Below are 22,391 nucleotides of genomic sequence, written 5' to 3' on the forward strand. Positions count from 1 at the left end.
CATTTAGGTTGTATTCAAGTTGAAGTTCTCACAACGGACACAAGTTGAATGTGATCCACGGTCGTTTCCCATTGGTCTTCCATGCACTTAGAGGACTTTGCTAAGAAATCAAAATTGCATTTATGTAATTCTGCCAACAAACTGGTATTTCTGAATGACCTGAGGCTGGGATTAAGTGGATTTGAAGTGAAATTATTTGTTGAATGTATAATACATGACAAGAGCATTTGTTATTTTTGACTGACGTGGCATTTAGCTGCTTTTGCACCAAAATTTTTCATTTACAGATAAAATCTTGCATGCAAGTGTCTATGGGTTAAAATATCCACCCAATGCAATGCAAAAAAGTGCCAATTTGTTTTCATAGCTGTTATAGATTTCATCATGTATATTTAGTCGTTCAGTAAAGTTCAATGATGATAAACCTGTTGATGCACTTGTTCATTTTAGAATATGACCTGGAGCCATGCGATGACCCCGGTGTGCCCCAGTTTGGCAAACACAGCGGTGAAAGTTTTGGCATCGGTGACACGCTGTCGTTTTCTTGTGACCCTGGGTATCGGCTGCAGGGCGCTCGTGAGATCTCATGCCTGGGCGGCGGGCGGCGCATATGGAGTGCACCTCTGCCAAGGTGTGTGGGTACGTGGTCAGCTGTTTTAATTCGCTTTGCATCGTCTTCATGGTTGCATTAAAGTTCAACAGGCAGGGTTTTGAGATGATAAATGTCTTTATAGGACGTCATGTCGATTTGTAGTCGTTTCAGAGATAGGATTGTTAAACCTTTGTTATTCAATTTAGAGTGATTTTTCTACAAAATGAAAGTCGTGCATGTTTTTCTTTTACTGTATATTTATTTAAATGTGATTAACTTTAGTAATAGACATTCGTGACCCATCAAGATTTGATTTGTCATACGAGGAATAGATATTCGAGTTGAGCTTGTTGTATTGTTGTACACAGTATTGACTCAAATGCAGCTGCTCAGTGACAAAATATGTTTCAGTTTTATTAACCATCTGCATGTTGATAGTAAACATCCCCTTTCTGTCGCATTTGTGCCCTTTATTTATTTCCCCATATTGACACATTTGTTGTGTCTGTTCCACTGTGTCATTATGATTCCCAATTGTCTGTAGCGGAGTGTGGGGCGACCGTTTCCAAGAACGCCGGTGTCCTGCTGTCTCCAAACTATCCGCGCAATTACGAGAACAACCACGAGTGCATCTATAACATTCAGGTCCAGGCGGGAAAAGGAATCAATATCACGTCCAGCACTTTTCATCTGGCTAAAGGCGACGTCCTCAAGGTAAATCTATAAACCGACATCGGAGATGCTGTCTATTGGGTACAATGCAAAAATGACTTTCAAAATGCAAGTGAATTTGTGCTTAAAACAAGCTGCAAATCTGCCAATCTTTAAATCCCAGCTAAAAACCTATCTTTTTAGCTTGGGTTTTGAAGAGGAGTGATTGCTGGTTTTCATTGGGTTGTCTGTAAATGTATTATGTGTTTAAAATGTTTTATTCCTTGTACTTGTTATTGGTCTAATGTTTCTATGTCGCTTAGTTAGTGTGTGCTATGTAAAGTGTGTTTATGATTTGTAATTTTGTACAGCACTTTGGGTAACATAGTTGCATGAAAATGTGCTTTATAAATAAATAAGTTGAAGTTGATAAGTTGCCAATGGGGTAAGAAAAAAAATCTTGACTTAATTCAATAAAAATTAGCTTACCCCATTGGTAGATTTGTTTGCTTGGTGTAGGTACAAATTCATTTAAATTGTCTATTTTATTGCATTGTGGATGTGACATTTGCAGTCAAAACATGAAATATAAACAGGGCTCCAGACTGCCCCCAATTTGTTTGCATTTTGCCACCAAAATTTGAGAGTGTGCCTATGAATTTTACATCCAGTCGCACATGTGCGACCAGTAAATTTGAATTTTTTTGTGATGTGACACTGAATTTGAAACAGCAGATTGTACTTTCTGAATCTTTCATTAAAGTATTTATTAGTATTTGGTAAGCATGTTTATTTTTGGTGTGTGCCCCTAAATTTTCTGGTTGCGCTCCTAAAATGTTCAGTGGGGGGCCACTGTGCTCCTAGTGAAAAACGTTAGTCTGGAGCCCTGATAAATTTGATTATAAAAATATTAACAGATATTGAACCATCTATCCGTCTATTTATGAGGTTTCTATTTCAGATAAGGGAAAAATTCATGCATTATGGATGTGACAAAAAAGGACACACGTTTATTGGGAAACAACATACCGGTACTTTGTAGGAATTTTGTAAAAATAACTCATTCCCTGACAGCCTTTTTTTTTAAGTTGTCTGTCTGCATTTTTATTTTATTTTTTGATTTTCACAAAAGTTTCACAAAATTTCTTATATATATTTTATATATTCTTATATATATATAAAATGGGAAAACGGGAAAAAACTTTCATCCTATCTTTATTTTTTTCTTTGTTTATAAACTCTTAAATATGGGTATTTTTCTTCAAAAATACATTTTTTTTAGTAAAAAGCTGAAATAATTGCATTTTTGTGAAGGAATTTTGTTAGACATCAGAATGATTGTCGAAACATACACAGAGTTTAAAATTATTAAATAACTTTTTTGCTTCAGTTTTTTTATAGATTGGGTATTACAGATTACTATAAAACTGGAACACGTTTTTTTTCATGCAAATGTTTTCGCTTAATTGACGAGAAAACTGACGAGAAAATCAGAGGAATCACTATGATTAACTCTTTCCCCACCAGCATTTTTATAACAGTTGCCAGACAAATTTTCACAAACATCTAATGCTTTTCAGAAAATGTTCTTCTTTAAAAAACATACAATATATCATATGAAAGAGTGGATGCTCTGCTTTCAAACAAACAAGTTTATTCTATCTTTATTTGTTCTCTTTTTATAACCTCTCTAATATGGGTTGGTTTCCTTAAAAAGATCAAATTTTAAGCAAAAAGCTGAGATAATTGCATTTTTGTAAAGGACTTTTGTTAGAGATCAGATTTAGAATGATGATACGCAGAGTTTTTAATGTTTTTGCGTCAGTGGATGCTTTAGTGTTTTATAAGTTGGGTAAGAGAGCCACCTACTGGATAATAGCGGAAATATGGATTGCCGTAAAAATCCATTGACATGGAAGCGTTTTCTCTTAATCTTTGCTGACATATGCATGGATTTGCCTCTTATGTACTGTAAACAGACCAGTGCTGCAATGATAAAAAGCATTGACACCAGAATGATGGAATTTGAGGTTCACATTTACAGTAGTAGAATTTTATTGTGTTTTTTTATTATTATATAAAACTTTGCATTTGCTTTGCAATTCGTCTTTGTCTTACAGCTTGTATGAAAACATTAAGACAGATGTTTTAATAATGACTCTGATTTATGCGACAGTAGCAAAAACTGTGAATCATAAACTCATAATTGCCACACATAAACTGTAAATCAATTCAACACTGAACTAGTTGTTCTCTCAGCTAAAGTGATATATTATAAAATTATATATGTGTATATATATATTAAAAAAATGTTTTATTATGACTTTAATGGTGCTGATAAATGGAAAAAGCTCAAATATAATTCTTTCTTTAGTGAAGCATGTCTTTTAAAGCAAGATTTGTATTGCACACAAAAGGTTTGTTATATGGGGATGCCGGAGAAGAACCATTTTTGGTGCCCAAAAGAAGATCTTAAAAGAATCATTTTTTCTCTTTTTTTTATAATATAAAGAACCTATTACCCACTACAAAGTACTTTCTGTGCAACATGGTGTGTTTTCCTGTTTTAAAATTAACTTAGCAACAAAACAAACTGGTTTCTCTGTTTTCAGGTATATGATGGGCCAGATAACACAGCAGAAGTTCTGGGGGCTTTCACAGCCACATCAATGTTGGGTCAGTCACTAACCAGCACATCTAATCACCTGTGGCTGGAGTTTAACTCTGATCAAGAGGACACGGCAGGAGGATTTAAGCTTGTTTACAACAGTAAGTTGCCCCACACTTTCTTACTCAGACTCACAAACACATGCAGTCAATGCGTTGTTTTGTTTGGTGACTTGTCATACCCTGCATTCACACCAGCCGCTGTAGAGACGGCAAAAAAAAGCGCTATTTGCACGTAGTTGAACGCTTGAACATTTTGAGTTTACTCGCTTCATTCACACGTGAATGCCGCGCTTGAAATTCTAGTCATTCAAGACATTCACGTGGAAATTCACGTCATGGGAGGGGCTTCTGCTACTCTGTCGCTTCCTGTAATCAGGTGACTACTAGAGCAAGCTCCTTATTGGTTGCCGCATCGCAAATATCCCCCAAAGTTCAGTTTTTTCAAATCATGCTTTTACCACGGCAACGCCAAATTCACGGCCTTCTGCGTGCTCTGCCATATTGGCACGTAACGCGCAGGATGCCTATTCACGCGCTTGCCGTCTCTTCCGTGTCTGGTGTGAATGTCACAATACTGTGGATCACATAAAGTGGACAAATACATTGTGAATGGTGTGAAATGGCAATAAAACTCATAGCAAATATAAAATGTGTAAGTTTGGATTTAATAAGTTTAAAGAGTTCGAATGAAACCTGATCTCTTTATAAAATCTTGGAGCCGTTCTTACATTACTTTAAGCAGACAGCTTCTGATTAAATAAAAAGTCTTCTCATTTTATTTAGATATTTATATGTGTGACCCTTGAAAACCACTTAAAAATAGTGTGGGTATCATACCTGTCAACATTGGGGTTTGAAAATAAGGGAAATTTCCCAAACCCGACAAAAAATATCAACGTTAAAGTGAATTTGTGCTTAAAACAAGCTAAACAAATCTGCCAATGGGGTAAGAAAAAAAAATCTTGAAATAAGTTTACTTTTTGCTTAAACACTAAACAAGTTTCTTACCCCATTGGCAGATTTTTTTGCTTGAAGCACACACACTGCAAAAAATGATTTTCAAGAAAACATTTCTTAGTATTTTTGTCTTGTTTTCAGTAAAAATATCTAAAAATTCTTAAATTAAGATGCTTTTTCTTGATGAGCAAAATGACCCAAGAAAATAAGTCTAGATTTTAGACCAAAAATATCATATTTAAGTGATTTTGTGCATAAGACAATGGGGTAAGCAAATTTTTCTTGAATTTAGTGTTTAAGAAAAAAAATTCAGATTTTTTTGCTTACCCCATTGGCAAGTTTTTTTTTTTTTTGCTTGTTTTATGCACAAAATCACTTAAATTCGATATTTTTGGTCTAAAAACTAGACTTTTTTTCTGGGGTCGTTTTGCTTATCAAGAAAAAGCATCTTAATTTAAGAGTTATTAGATATTTTTACTGAAAATATATTATATATAATATATATATATTTTTTTTTTGCAGTGCATTCACTTAAATTGTATATATTTTGGTCATTTTGCTCATCAAGAAAATTCATCTCGATTTAAGAATTTTTTGATATTTGTACTGAAAATAAGACAAAAATACTAAGAGTGTCATTTTTTGCAATGTATCTTGTATCATTGTTTGTATGGCAAACATCAAATAACATGGTGGGATAGAATTGTAAAATACGGGAGAATCCCGGGAAAAACTGGATGGTTGACAGTTATTGTGGGTATACTTGTACCAAATGCCAACAATATTTAATGGGTCAAAATTATCGATTTTTCTTTTATGCCAAAAATCATTAGGATATTAAGTAAAGATCATGTTTCATGAAGATATTTTGTAAATGTCCTACCATTTCAAAACTTTATTATTATTATTAAATTTCTTTTTTTTTTTTGATTGGATTTGCACCCTCAGATTGCACATTTTCAAATAGTTGTATCTCGGCCAAATATTGTCCTATCCTAACAAACCATACATCAATGGAAAGCTTATTTATAAATAAAAAGTATCCTTATATGACTGGTTTTGTGGTCCAGGATCACATATTATTGTGATTGTGTGTGTCTGTATGTATGTAACTGGGCATATTATATGACTATTTTTTGTCTTTCTAATTCTATAAAAATTAATTGCCTGTATTAAGGTGATTAAAAAATAATGAAACAATATGCAAATTGCTTTAGTGAATGATTAAATTCAAAGACATACAAATCAACCTCCCAAAAAATCTCTGTCGTTCTGATGACAGTCGCAGTTTCTGTGAGATAATATATGATGTTGTCTTATCCAGGGCGAATCACATTTTCACTGTAATCTTTCTTAATTCCCCCATCATTAGCAGGTGCGGGATTGTTCATTTTCAAGCCTGTGTGTGTGCACTACATGTGTGAATCCCTGCGATGAGATTGTGATACAATCTCTCAATCTTTCTGTCAGAATGCACCGTTACTTGATTCACAGATGAATATATATTACCTCAATTAATGTTCATTTCTGGATTAATCTCTTCATTTCATTGTCAGCTGGAACTGTGTCATTTTCTCAGCGCTCCCAAAATCACCTCACGCCCCTCTCCACCTCCTTCCCTCTCTTTCCAGGTTTAGTGATTTTAAAATTGAGCCCTTTAAATGACCATTATTTTGTTATGGCTTAATGGTACCAGACTTTATTTTTGTTTGAAACTGTATGTCTTTTTTATGTTGAGAAATTTTCTAATGTGCACAGTTCACAGCGCAGAATAATTTGATATCTTAATCATGAGCTTTGCATTGACTCTGCGCTGTGAATTTAACTCATGGTATTGTAGCAATGGCACAGCGTGAGGTAAATATCAAGGTAAAGGAGACGCGGGCACTTTTAAAAAATGAAGGAGTGACGTGCTAACAGCAATCTCTGGAGGTGTTCAGATGGACTCGCTCATTTGCTACATGACACTCTCAGCCCTTTGCTCCAAGCATCTCCTTTATGGTGTCAGACACACCAATGCATTTGGATTTTGATCTTGAGCTGTGCTTATAAGATAATATTCAGGACACTACGTCTTTTTAAGGTCTACCTAAAATATATTTTTAAATGCAAACATCTTTGAATGCACATTACGTCACCCAACAAACTCTGCCAAAAGCTTGCAAATGTAATATAAAAATGTTTGAGAGCTGCTGTGGATGGAAAGTGTTTAATTCCAGGTTACTTGAGAGACTCTGGGTTTGCTGAATCGCCGCTGCCCTTCATCCGAGAACTGAATGTCATGGGTTGGCCATTACTTAATTATTTAACCTTTCGATATATATACTCGTTCCCAGAAGTCACGGCAGTATTTATTTAGCACAGAGGACACACGGTTCTTACTTCGAGGGTGGCAACATCACATTCTGCCAGTGACTGGGATACTACACCACTTAAATATTAATAGAAAGAGTTGAGACACCGCTGCAAAGTCGGTCGCATTGCTGTGTTATTACTTACTGCTTGGTTAATCTCGAAAAGAGTTCCCGCCGTTAGCCGAGCAATTATGCAGTTCCTACTGCTCGGTATTTTCGTCTACCGTCTGTAAAGTCTTAATTAGCAGAAGCTGTGTTTGCCATGTTATTGTCTCATAACATTATCAGTCTGCGTGTTCCCATAAATACGGATATTAATACAGCTGCGAGTTTGTAAATCTTTGTTGCATTATGTGCATAACAAGGTTGCATTATGCAAACTCGAAGTGAAATGTATAATGCCGTTTCCTCCGGGACTGGCAGACCTGAATCGAGTTTCATTCACTCGCACCTAGTTTTAATGAATTAATTAGCTGTATCATTCACTTGTTAAAATCTGATTAGGATGAAATGCTTGGAATGATATTGTTTGCGCGTCTGTAATTATGTATGTTAGGATATACAAATGAAACTGTGATTGCTCGTAAATTAAATTGAAAATTGGAGGGAAAGCCCTGTTTTGAAACTCAGAGATGGTGTTGGAGATATTTGCATGGTTCAATCTAATAAAATTATTGATATGCTTGTGATTTTTCGCTGCATGGGAGTGCAAATATTCATTCCTTTTATTTGTGCATAGTTTTATGCATGGCCAAAACTATGTGCACCCTGATGTCAAAGTTTTATTTAGGCCATTTGCTCCATGAAATTGAATACCATGGGTTTTAATCTTTATATGGGCAGTTTCTCAGACAGGGTTTACGCTAATCCCAGACTAAAATGCATGTTTGCGCTGCCTACATTTAAAAACACCTTGTACTGACATGTCTTTATTAGGGCTGTCAAAAGATTAATCATGATTAAATAATCTTTATATATATATATATATATATATATATATATATATATATATATATATATATATATATATATATATATATATATATATATATATATATACATATATACACACACACACACACAGTGCACACACACATTATTCAAAAACAAACTTTTATTTTGTACACTGCAAAAAATTATTTGCAAGAAAAAAAATCTTAGTATTTTTGTCTTGTTTTCAGTAAAAAAATCTTAAATTAAGATGATTTTTCTTGATGAGCAAAACGACCCAAGAAAATAATTCTAGTTTTTAGACCAAAAAATATCAAATTTAAGTGATTTTGTGCATAAAACAAGCATAAAATCTGCCAATGGGATAAGCACAATTTTTTGAACATTTCTCCTAAACACTAAATTAAAGAAAATTGCTTACCCCCTTGGCAGATTTTTTTTGCACAAAATAACTTATATTTGATGTTTTTGGTGTAAAAACTAGACTTATTTTCTTGGGTCGTTTTGCTCATCAGGAAAAAAGCATCTTAATTTAAGAATTTTAAGATATTTTTACTGAAAACAAGACAAAAATACTAAGATTTTTTTTTCTTGAAAATATTTTTTTGCAGTGTATGCAATTAATCGAGATTAATTTTTTTACATCCCTAGTCTTAAAATAAATCAGTGCCATTGTTTTGTCACAAGATGCACACCAGTATTGTTTATTGTAAGGTTTGTTTATAAAATATAAAAGAATATAAATATCCTGATACAACTAAGGCATAGTCCTGGATTAATCTAAACCCTGTTTGGGAAACCACCACATTAGGACATATATTTATTTCTAACTATATAAACCACAAAGGTCTGTTTTTGTTTATATGTTTATTAAAATTACCTATCATACATTGCAAAAAATTATTTTCAAGAAAAACATTTATTTAATTCTTAAATTAAGATGCTTTTTCTTGATGAGCAAAACGACCCAAGAAAATAAGTCTAGTTTTTAGGCCCAAAATATTAAATTTAAGTGATTTTGTGCATAAAACAAGCAAAAAATCTGTTAATGGGGTAAGCAAAAAAAATATTGCACATTTTTCTTAAACTCTAAATTCAAGAAAAAAATCTAGAAAAATATGCCTACCCAATTGGCAGATTGTATTGCTTGTTTCATGCACAAAATCACTTAAATTTGATATTTTTGGTCTAAAAACTAGACTTATTTTTTTGGGTCGTTTTACTCATCAAGAAAAAGCATCTTAATTTAAAAAAATTTAAAAATATATTTACTGAAAACAAGACAGAAATACATTTTCTTGAAAATCATTTTTTGCATTGTAAAGCACAATATATCATTCAATCAATGTTAAATGAGAATAATTGGCTATTTACCTTGTTAGATTATACGCCTTTCTATTATTGAAGTGTTTTTTTGTCACATTCAGCTAATTCAGCTTTGAAAAAAATCACTTTATACTAGCTGTGTATTCAACAACACTGACTTAAATGTCAAATCCAGGCTGATGTGTATACTTTTCTCTCCTGTAGGCTTTGAACTTTCTCATTGTGATGACCCCGGCATACCTCAGTTTGGATCCAAAGTCAGCGATCAGGGCCACTTTGCCGGGAGTATGGTCACGTATCGCTGTGATGCTGGATACAGTCTTCACGGCAGCAGTATATTGAGATGTATGACAGGAGAGAGACGGACATGGGACAACCCCCTTCCATCCTGTATAGGTGAGGTCACGTGACACATTCATGTGCCTGCAGTGTAGCCGTACGCCTTATTCAGTCTGCTGCCGCCATGTTGATTCCAATCTGAGGCTGTGAGCGACGGACGTCCAGAGCGTGCACTTTAAACATATTGTTTTATATCAGGATGTTGGTCATTCAGCCTTTAAAACACAGAAAATACATTGTTTTACAAATTTCCACAGGACAAAGTACCTCAGAAATCATGAATTGTTAAAATTAGAAGGGACATATGACCTAATTTCAGATGAAAGCAGCACAGTGTGTACATCATATTTGTTTTGGATATTAGCCTGTTGGCTAATCGCTATTTCTCATGTTGTAAGCATGTTTACTTTCTTTAAAACATCAATATAGTGCAACATTCCATACGTGCCATTCTTCCCGGACGCATCCTGTCCAGGATTTCGGTGCATCTTCCGGAAGTCGTATTTGTTGACCGCATACGCCATTCAGTTAAAAACATAAGATATACAATCGTAGTTTCATTCTTACCTTAAAATGTAACGGTTGCTTTTCTGTAATAATAATAATAATCCTCTATGACGTATGCGGTCAACAAATACGACTTTCGGAAGACTAACACTAAATCCTGGACGGGATGCGTCCGGGAAGAATGGCACGTATGGTCACCCTAATAACAAGCTATTTACGTGATACAAGTAATGTTAGAGGTAAACCCCCAAAGTTGTGTACAAATGTTATTTAGTTAGAAATGAATCCTGCTTCTGTTGATTCCGGTCAATGTGCTTAAAGAAAGTCACCGGAGAAAAGTTTTTAACGTATTCATGCCTTGCGTTTTTTGTAATCTGTAGAAATTGGACATATGTATTTAGTTTTAGGACTATATTAGTGTTTTAAAGGAAAGTAAGCATGCTTATAATATTAGAAATTAGTGATTAGCCAACAGGCTATTGACAAAACCGATTTTATGTACACATTGTGTTGCTCTTATTTCAAAATTGTCCATTCTTATTTTAACAATCCATGATATCTGAGGTTATTTTGTTAAATAATGTATTTTTGTGTTTTGATGCACTGCAAAAAATGATTTTCAAGAAAAAAAAAATTCTTTGTATTTTTGTCTTCTTTTCAGTAAAAATATCTAAAAATTATTCAATTAAGATGCTTTTTCTTGATGAGCAAAACTACCCAAGAAAATAAGTCTAGTTTTTAGACCAAAAATATCAAATTTAAGTGATTTTGTGCATAAAACAAGCAAAAAAAATCAAGTAAAAAAAAGTTGAAATTTTTTCTCAAACACTAAATTCAAGAAAAATTTGCTTACCCCATTGGCAGATTTTTTTGCTTGTTTTATGCACAAAATCACTTAAATTTGATATGTTTGGTCTAAAAACTAGACTTATTTACTTGGGTCGTTTTGCTCATCAAGAAAAAGCATCTTAATTTAAGAATTTTTTTATATTTTTACTGAAAACAAAACAAAAATACTAAGATTTTTTTTTCTTGAAAATAATTTTTTGCAGTGTGGCTAAATGATCAACATCCTGATACAAAACAATAGATTCACTGCAAAAAAATGACTTTCTTACTTAGTATTTTTGTTTTGTTTTCACTAGAAAACAAATATCTAAAAATTCTTAAATCAAGATGTATTTTCTTGAGGAGCAAAATTATCTAAGAAATAAGTTTAAGATAAGTTTTTAGACAAAAATATCAAATTTAAGTGAATTTGTGCATAAAACAATAAAAAAAAATTGCCAATGGGGTAAGCAAAAAAATCTTGAAAATTTTTCTTAAACACTAAATTCAAGAAAAATTCAAGAAAAATTTGCTTACCCCATTGGCAGATTTTTTTTTTTGCTTGTTTTATGCACAAAATCACTTAAATTTGATATTTTTGGTCTAAAAACTAGACTTATTTTCATTTTGCTCATCAAGAAAAGCACCTTAATTTAAGAATTTTTTTAATATTTTTACTGAAAACAAGACAAAAATACTAAGATTTTTTTCTTGAAAATTATTATTTGCAGTGTACATAACATATGAGGAAAAAATGTACTTACATGCCACCAAAACACTCGTTCATCAATAACTCAATGGATAAACAATACACATTTCCAATAATTTATGGGATATCGTCTTTTCGCAGCGTGTAAACATTACGGGAAAAACAAATCACTCAACCCTGTGCAACAATGTAAACAGTCCGTGTTACAACCAACCCCGCATTAGTTTGTGCCCTCGCACCCCTACTACAATATTCAAAAGCAGACACGCTTCAGAAACGCTCCTCAGTCCGTTCTGTGTGTGTATACCCTAATACCTTAAAAAAAATTATCTGCAAGAGTGCCCCTGTCACGTATATTGCTTGCACAATAGCTCGGCTGAAGTGTTTACCTACAGCATGATTTCTGCCTTCGCCCATCTTTCACGCTTAAAACAATTCAACTTTCATCTCGGTGAGTGCGTTGGGAGGATTTATGCAATTGTAAACACTTATGGGTCATTTTGTAAGAGAAATAAAAGCTGTTTGTCAGTGGTTGTCTTGTAAATAGTGATAACGTTTGATGTCAACTTTTGGGTCAATCAATGGCCTATATACAGATGTGGCCTTTAAAAACGCGCGTTTTCTCCCGCGGCATTCGCCAAATCGTCTCGCGGAGTCACGCAGAATTCTGCAAGTGTTTTCGGGGGGGCTACTTTCCCTTTTCCCTTAATGTGTTTCGCTTCACAGAAAATCCACCAGGTGGCGCATAAAAAACTACATTTTTATATGCGTTGTCATTGCGGTTGTTTCCAGAAGTTAATAAGGGCATTGCTGAATATTTAATATTTCTATTAAAACAGCAAAGTGACGTCAACCCCTTCTTGCCAGCATAACAGCGCATACATATATTAAGATGACTGTACGTGCAATGGGCATTTATACTAAGTGCAACAAAGAATTTAGTGTGAGCCTAATACCCTTAACTCTATTTACAATGAATATCTTAATTATTTGTGTTGTCGAATTTTGACACCGTTTCATTGTTTGTTTATAATATTAATAATTATGTCCGTTTTTCTAAAAGTATTAATATTTTAAAGAGATTCATGTGGTATAAAAATACATGTTTTAAAGTTAAAAATGTTGTAAAAATATATTAGTATTATTGTTCTTAATATATTAAGAACAATAATATGACACATGTATATTGCGCTAAAATGCTATACATATGGAAAGAGGAATTCTTCTCAACCACCACCAATAAAGTTAAAAAAATATTCTTTAGAAAAATAGCGTTTAAACCCACGCAGAGCGAACAAGAAAACATGGGCCTATGCTTACATACTGTACAGTGGGCATATGATATCTTTATTTAGTTTTACATATTTAAAACTTTAATAATACCTTTCTTGCGCATATAGGCAGTCAGTGTTATGATTTTTTTTAATCCTTTCAGCCGTTATTCATAACAATAAACAGATTTCCTTATTGAAAGAAAAACGTAGAAAATGTTATTATGGGTATAGTTGATGCAAATAAAGTGTGCAGTATACAAAAAATGCAAACAAATAATTTCTAAAAGTGGCAAGATTTTAAAAAGATAAAGGTGGTATAAAGAAAGACATGAGAAAAGTAGAGGTATGCAAAAGAGCACAGTTTAGTTATTGTTAATTAAAGCGGTTTTATACACCTTTGTTTGAATTGACAAGCATTTTATTCGCCACTTTCAACACATTTTGTGATTCATTTACTGATTTATTACAGAAAATTGTTGTCAGAAGCAAAGCTATTGTACAAAGCATCTTTATATGTATGTTTTAAAGTTAAAAATGTTGTAAAAAATATATTAGTATTCTTTAATTTAAGAATAACAATATGATACATTTATATTGCGCTAAAATGCAATATACATTATTCTGCAAGCAATATAAATTATTCTCAACCACCACCAATAAAGTGTAAACATTATTCTTTAGAAAAAAAACGGCGTTTAAACCCGTGTTGCGTGGAGCGAACAAGAAAACATATGCTTACATGCTTATTTGGCATATGATATCTTTTTTATTTAGTTTTACAGTTTTAAAAGTGGCAAAAAAGTTCTTAAAATCTAATGAATACTGGTTTTGTAAAATGTATATAACTGCAGATGCGTGCGTGGGATCCGGGCAGGTATCATCTTCCTCCAGACCTTGACGCGTGGTCGCGGGAAGGCGAGAAATATATTTTTTTTTAGGTTAAAATATTTTGCACAATTGATATATTACTTATGAATATTTTAGGAAATTATTTTTGACACACGTAGGTTATTACGTGTATTTTGGATTTTAATTTCATTACTGTGCCTATCCGTGGCCTCATCCGAGCGCACTTTCTCCGCCTTGCATCTTTTGAAGACATTGGTATGCAGCACCATGACCCAGAAAAGACTCACACACCTTTCCCTGATGCATGCCCACACAGAAATACTGAACTCCCTGGATATTAGTCCTCTAGCTCATGAGAGACTTTGGAATCTCTATTATACAACCGGCGCAATTCGCGAGGCGAGTTTTTTCTGTTCGAGTAAAGAGCGCGTTGATAATATGCGTATTAACGGAATGACAACGCGGGTTTGTTTATTACATGGATGCGCAGCAGCACAAAAACGCTTTTTAATATGAAAAATTAAAGGATTAAAATGTAACAGATTATTATTGAGTCTCTTGGACATAAATGATGACCAATTATGAGACGTTAGAAGGCGCAAAGAGCTGCTTCATCTGTAGCTAAGTAAATAAATGCTTTGCTTTAAACAAATGCATCTACTTTTAAATGTTTTTTTTTAAATGCTACCCAACGGATTTATTGTATATAATGACTCTGCACCTGTAGATATGGTGAGATGAGAAAACATTTTAAGTAATGCTTTTAAAAAAAACATTTCGCTGTCCAAGTGCTGAAATGGCTCTCCACACGTTTGTAAATTCTTTATCTTTTGTTTGTAACAAATAAAGTATTTTTACAGTACAAACCTTATATAAAGCCTATTCTAAAAATGTAATTATACACCATGTTTTTCTTTATAAAGTATACAATATCAGAACTAAACCCATTATTATTTTTGTTCAAATTATGAATTATTTATATGTTTAAAAAAGACAGTAATAGTACTATTTAGTAAAAAAAGATCTATATAAAAATATACTAGGTATGTTAATGTGAGAATATTTTACATCTGTTAATCGACGTGTGATCTTAACTTAAAAACGAAAGTAAAATATGTTCGTCCGCATGGACATTGAAAACTGTGAAGTTTAATTAATATTATATGTTGTTATAATATTATATGTTGTATGTAAATTGTAACGAAAGTAATTCCCCCTGGGATAAGTATTTTTGCTTCTGATTAATAGCGCATATTCATCTGAGAACTGATGATGTCTGTGTTTCAGACCCTGGCTGTGTGCCCTGAAGTGTATATGACAATAAAGTAGTAAATCTCAATGTATTTATTTTTAAAATGTATTTTAAATAGGCCTATAGGCTCATAGGTTTTTTGGTTAAAAAAATTCACAGTACCCCCTGTTCAAAATGACTTCCAGCGGCCCTGCCTTGACGCTTTGTGTGTTCGACTTTAAATGGTGCGGCGCTGACTGGTCGGCGTATGACATCAGAGTACCGCGAGAGCAAAGGTAAAGTCGGACCATTTGTAACATTTCGACTTGCTCTCGCGGTACTTTGATGTCTTAGTTGCCGAACTGTCTGCGCAGCGCCACATAGAAACGCCCTTTGACTCTTTAAGGCAAAGTACCAGCAACATGAGAAGTGGTGGCACGCAAAAGAAAGTGAAGGTACGCAGTACGCTAAAATATAAAGTGTCTGTACTGCGAGCACTGGTTTAGTTATTTACATCGTGTGTTGCTCTTTCACCATTGTGCACCCGCGCACTCGCTCTGTAGTTTGTAGCTCGCGCTCCGGCTTCGATAAACAATGCCCGTTTCTCAATACCAAGTAGGGGAGAGTGGGGCAAAGTGAGCCAGTGGGTAAGTTGACCCACCCCCTTTATCTAGGCAACCATACAGATTTGTAGCCGTGTGACCACAAATACAGGTAGCAACCATAATTTATATTTGGCTATGTTAAAGAGAAGGACAAATTAAAGAGTTATGATTAAAGTATGATTTAAAAAAAAAAAAAAAAACAGTTTTTATCCTATCAAAGTAAAATGTATACATACCAGGTATAATGGCTGTTATGTCAAGATTTATCCAGGTCTAAATATTTATACCATACATATTGGTGATAGGCTAATGTATAAAACCATGTGAATGATTTAGCTAAAGATTAGCCTGAATTACTAAGCTAGGCAGTTTTCCAAAACGGTGGCTGTGGGGCAAAGTGAACCAGATGGGGTAAACTGAACCAGGGGTTCAACCCCACCATGAGGCACTGTAACCATTGAACATGTTTCATAACAAAAAGAGCCTAGGTTATATCAACATATGTCAAATTAAGTTACCTGATATCCACTTAATTTTATAAGTTATAAACATTCATTTAAAATAACATACAGCGTATGTATTAGGCCTATTTGCTTAAATTGCATTTTAACAAAGAAACTGCAAGGGTTGAAATTAAAACCCAACGCGATGGTGAAAACTGGATAAACCGGTTTTCTTTTGATTCCCTGATGATGAGGTGATCGATTAGCATTGGGGGTTGGCAAAGAATTGGCAGACCTAGGGGTGGGTGGTTTTTAATTTCTTGACTCTGTGTCACTGGTAGCTGCTAAAACAAGCAGCTAAACCATGTACAATTAATTACATTTTGGAATTAACTTCCTTCATGTCTTTTTATTTATACACTGTAAAAAATATTTTCTGAATTTTTAAGTAGTTAGCATTAAATATGTTTACAAACAATTGGTTTACAAACTCTGGGATGTTTGTGATTATCATCATTCAGAAAAGTGGTGCTTGTGTTTAGACTTGTGTTTTACGTGATTAAATCATGAAGATTACATTAGTTTCTTTTCAGTGTAGAACAGTTTGTAATCAAAATGCAAAAATATAGTATATTTATAAACATCGCTGAAACAAAGAGTGAATTAAAATTAAAAAAGTAATAAAGTTAAAGCTGCTGATAATTTTGTTTATATTTACTAGCCTTTTCTGAGTGAAAAATGTTTAGATTTTGTTAAGTAGCCTAAATCCTACTCCAATTTATTTCAGTGTGGGTTTCTCATTTTTATCAGCTTTCTTTTGCTTTTCAAAGGGCCGTCTACCTTTGCTACCGCCAGTGCTTTAATGTGGGCCGGTAGGCGCCAGTACTCAGTACCGCCACTTCCAAATATAGCTCTTGCGTACCACCACCTCTCCCTGCGCCCAGAACGTACTTCTAGCGTACCCGAACGCTCATTTGCACATCTGTTTAAATCAGAGGCTTAATTTAATCATTTGGCTGCGCTGCCGCTTTTCAAAGCGCCCTTCACAATGCAAGCTACCTAATTCGTCCCACCGAGAGCAGAGACTACATTACCCATACACCTTTGAGTTTTACAAGTTAAAAGCGCATGCGTAGCTTTTGCTGCTGTCAATAGGCTTGTTCGACTTCATGCGGCGCCCCGAGAATCGACAGCCGGAAGACGTCACAGTATCGCGAGAGCGAGGCGAAATATGATTTCTTGAATCATTCTCGCGGTACTCTGACGTCATCCGGCTGTCGGTTCTTGTGGCGCCGCATGAAGTCGAACAAGCATAGTGTTAACAACGTGGTTTGGAGAGGTGTGTGAAACGCGCAACCATAGCTGCTCTGTTAAAATGAAAATACAATGAATAGGGCCTACTTAATATGCCCTCCTGGTTTTAGACTCTGAGGAGTAAAAGAACAAGGTCAGAATCAGAGGACTCTCGCTGGCTGACATCCCACCAAGCCAGAATGATATCGCTGCAGGTACCCTTCTGTAGGTACGTGACAATCTCTGATGTCGCGGCTGTCGGTTCCCCTCGACGCAACTTCGGATTTCCTCAGACGATGTGCAGTGTAAAAACATTATTGAAATTGTATTATACATACTTGCTAAACTACAAGTGAACAAAATGTCAATGAATTTGAACGACGTGCACAGGAGTTTTATCACCCGCAAAATGGAAAACAATGGGACAAAATAAAGTGATGACTTTCGAGTTTCAAATGGCCAATATTTTGTTATTCTTGAACCCATAGACATGGTCTTGGTGTCCAGAGAGTATCTTTGCCCGACAGCGACAATATGTTATTAAAAAATAAATTACATCATTATGGATAAATGAGTGCTTGCAGAATATACATATTTGAGAATGCTTATCAGTACTTTTTTGTTTCTTTAACTTTAAAGATGAATATTCTTCTTTAGAGATGGGCAATTTTCAGCAATAGCACATTATATTCAACATTTTGAGCTCATAAAAAAGATTTTTCGCTTATTTAAATGATTTTTTTTATGTTTTTATGCACGTTTAGTTTTGGTGCAATTTCATCAAAAGCTTATAATTAGGAAATACACACAACACGCTTAACGTATATTTTCTATATGTTAAAAATGTTGTAAAAATTGCGTATTCTTATATAATAAGAATAACAATATGATACATTTATATTGCGCTCAAAATGATTTAGAAATGGAAAAAGGAATTCTTCTCAACTGAGTGCTTGCAGAATATATAGGCTATATTTGAGAATGCTTGTCAGTACTTTTTTGTTTCTTCAACTTTAAAGATGAATATTCTCCTTTAGAGATGGGCAATTTTCAGCAATAGCACATTATATTCAACATTTTGAGCTCATAAAAAAGATTTTTCGCTTATTTAAATTACTTTTTTATGTTTTTATGCACGTTTAGTTTTGGTGAAATTTCATCAAAAGCTTGTAATTAGGAAATTCACACAACATGCTTAACGTATATTTTCCATATGTTAAAAATGTTGTAAAAATTGCGTATTCTTATATAATAAGAATAAAAATATGATATATTTATATTGCGCTCAAAATGATTTAGAAATGGAAAAAGGAATTCTTCTCAACTACCACCAATAAAGTTTTAAAATTCTTCTTTAGAAAAACGGCATTTAAACCCACGTGCACCGAACAAGAAAACGTATGCTTACATACAGTCCGTGTATGATAAATGTTTTATTTAGTTTTACATATTTTTATTTATATGCATTTAATAATAGTCTACCGTAAGGTCATAATGTACACAGTGTTAAAAATGATTCAGTGGCTTTGTAAATATCTCTAAAATAAATGATTAAAGTAACTTAATAAAATCTCTTAATGCAGTTATGCGATTTTTTTAGTTGGAAAATAAATTACTTAAAATAGAACAGATATTTTGTGTAAAATGTACATATATTATTTGATGTATACGCCTTAATAATATAAGTATTACATTTACAGATTATTTTAGTCAATATATTTAAAAAGGTCAGAGTAATATATTTAAGTTTTTTAAACTGTAATAATTGCATATTTCAAATTATTATTATTTCTATTTGACATCAAAAATGTGTAAGTTTTACGCCAAACTTGAAGTATGAATTACTTATATTTTCACATTGATATTATTTGAGTAAATGTAGGCAAAAAATAAATTAATAATAAGTAGAAAAAATGTCAATTTTAAACAATCACATAGCCAACGGTTTTTAATCAGCAACAAAGAAACTGCACATTTTGCCGATGACAAACACCTCAGAAACTCCTCCAATTTATGAATATTTACACTCACAATATGATTTTATTTCCTTAGTACAAAAGTATAACATATTATACAAATTCTCAGTGAAATGTATTAAACACCATTGCATACTTTTTATCGTGTTTCATACCATGTAAAGGGAAACATGATAATATAAAAAGTAGCCTACTGTTCAGTAATGCAGAAAAGTGCAACACAACCATGTTAAAGCTATTAAAACGTTCAGATGCAAAAATGAACTAAATGTAAAATTAGATAAACTAGTTAATGATATTGCGTAAATGCGCTCGGTCTCTTCAAAGGTCTTCGCGAATTATTTTGTTATAAGACTCGATTATCATACATCACGTCTCTTCTACTGTAAGTACACGGAAAAAATAAGACAAATGATGCGCGTTAGAGTCGGATTTTTATGAAGAATATGTGACTGTTTATGTAACTGGCAAAAGAAAACTTCGCCAACAAAATGTTTGCCAAAAAGCATGCATTTGTATGACATCAAAGTCTATCGCCTAAACATTGATAATCCGTGTCATGTTACTTCAATATCATACAGTATACGCTAAGCATGAAGTCGAGCACACACATTGTCGTCAGTATGGCCTACATGAAACACGCCTGCCCTCTACAGGTTTTTATATTTCCTGCGTCCCCCACCGAACTCCCCTTCTGCGGGATCTCGCAGAATTTCGGAAGTCTCCGCGGCATTCTGCTCTCAGAAACGCGCATTTTTAAAGGCCACATCTGTATTTAAAAGAAGAAGATTGAGAAACCTGTTAAAAAAAACTTAACTTTGGTACAGAAATAGTTTTCAGCAGGCATAAAATCACCAGGTTTCCTTAAGAAAAATGTCTGGTTAATATCATCAACTGTTTATGGTATGGCCTCAGCATTAAAGAAGTAGAGGTGTATAATGTTCGCTTAAATGTTTTGTGTTGGTGTTTTTCTCTCGCCGTTCTTGCTTTTATTGCATTATGCTAATTAGAGTTTACTTCAGTCCTCAGCCTAATGTGCTTTATAATAGCTTGTAATATTACGACTAGACGATCTTTACTTCGTGTAGCCTTGTGTTTCGCACAGTGCAAGGAAATTCTTGAGGGAGAAAAACATTTTGAATTCATATTCATTACTGGACTGCAAATACCAGCATATGTTGTTTTGAACACTGGTTTGCCGTTTCACAGCATGAGATGTTTGTGTGCTTATTTGTTCACCCGACAGCTTAACCATAAACAACTGTCTGACCAGCTGCTACACTACACGACTGTAGCCTAAACATCCGTACAACTTATACATTTCAGCAAAAAGTTTCATTTCAAAGTTTCTCCAAAAAGCGAAGCAAATATGCACATGGCTCTAGATTACCAGCTTTTCCCGTCATTCACGCAAATAAAACAATGCTCTTCTCCTTTTTTTGATACTGGATGTCTCAAACTGGACGATTCAATAAGCTCTTCACTACAGTAATTGGCTTGCCGACAACAGGTCATGCGAATTTCACAATTGAGGCAAGTATTGCACATTCGCAGTAATTGCACGCCCGATCCGCATCGTGAGATGTGGCACACACACTGTAAAACAGCTTTAAACAGCTCAATTTGACTTTAACAGGGAAGATGATGCTCCGCATAAAAATACAAGAGCCACTCCATCGCATCGGTAAAATGGAAGGACATTTTTTAAAATCTTTTTTCAACACTGAATCTAATAACAAACATATTTCACTTTTCAAAACGGAATATATATATATATATATATACTAGTTTATTATATTAATTTAATATGGTTTCTCAATTGAGATTGGAGTTTTTAGCATAGGTTTGGGAAATACATGAAATATAGCTGCATTGATATGTGGTTATAGCATGAAGTAGGGTTGCATAACGATTAATTGCGATTAATCTATAGCAGAATAAAAGTTTTTGTTTACATCATATATGTGTGTGAACTGTGTATAATAATTATGTATATAAATATGCACACATGCATGTATAATTTTAAGAAAAAATATATATTTATACCATGTTAAGTATTTACAAACAAAAACTTTTATTCTGCTATAGATTAATCGTGATTAATCGTTATGGATCCCTAGCATGAAGACACTGAGCAAATTCTAGTGATTTAAAACAAATTTGTATTTTAAAATAAACTGATAACATCAATTAAACAATATAGGCAACAGTACTGAACATTAAAGGGATAATTCACCCAAAAAGGAAAATTCTCATTCTCATGTTGTTCAAAACTTTTTTCTGATGAACACAAATATATATTTTGATAAATGATTGTAAGCACACAGCTGATTTTAACTTTTGACTTCTGTAGTAGGAAAAACAAATACAATGGAAGTCAATGGATACCATGAACTGTGTGCTTACCATCATTTATCAAAATATTTTATTTTGTGTTCATCTGGAAAAAAATTAAATTGTAAAAATTAAAATTTTTAATTGTAAAAAATATTTAAGATGGGTTATGGAGCAACACAAAAATGCAATAAATAAACAAAGATATTTTATGCTTTATATTTAAAGGTTTTATATTTAATTTAATTTTAAATTATATGGTTTAAATTTGGTTTTAGATTAACATGCAGAGTTAGTTTTCTTGTATTCCTATACATATAATGTCCTGGGGACAGAAATAGCATTGATTATGAGTTAAGCTAAGTTTGTTTCTATGTTCAAATCCAACATGACTCTGAATAAATAAGATCATATAAGAGATATATGTTAAACATCATAAACTAGAGAAAGACAATTACGTTGAATACAAACAAAATACATTAATATTAATATAAAAGCATAA

At 33.4% G+C, this 22,391-nt stretch overlaps 1 protein-coding gene across 4 annotated transcripts in view; it reads left to right on the forward strand.

The window, feature by feature from the left end:
- csmd3a (CUB and Sushi multiple domains 3a) overlaps positions 1 to 22,391 on the forward strand; it is a 398,763-nt gene that overhangs the window by 180,627 nt on the left and 195,745 nt on the right. For all 4 annotated transcript variants that reach the window (XM_065298900.1, XM_065298902.1, XM_065298901.1 and 1 more), the window contains exons 21-24: positions 451 to 639; positions 1,137 to 1,306; positions 3,856 to 4,012; positions 9,706 to 9,897. In XM_065298900.1, coding sequence (XP_065154972.1) covers positions 451 to 639; positions 1,137 to 1,306; positions 3,856 to 4,012; positions 9,706 to 9,897 — 708 coding nt within the window. The remainder of the gene's footprint in view (positions 1 to 450; positions 640 to 1,136; positions 1,307 to 3,855; positions 4,013 to 9,705; positions 9,898 to 22,391) is intronic.

The sequence above is a fragment of the Paramisgurnus dabryanus genome, chromosome 13 (assembly GCF_030506205.2).
Source record: "Paramisgurnus dabryanus chromosome 13, PD_genome_1.1, whole genome shotgun sequence".
In the NCBI taxonomy this organism is placed as follows: Eukaryota; Metazoa; Chordata; class Actinopteri; order Cypriniformes; family Cobitidae; genus Paramisgurnus; species Paramisgurnus dabryanus.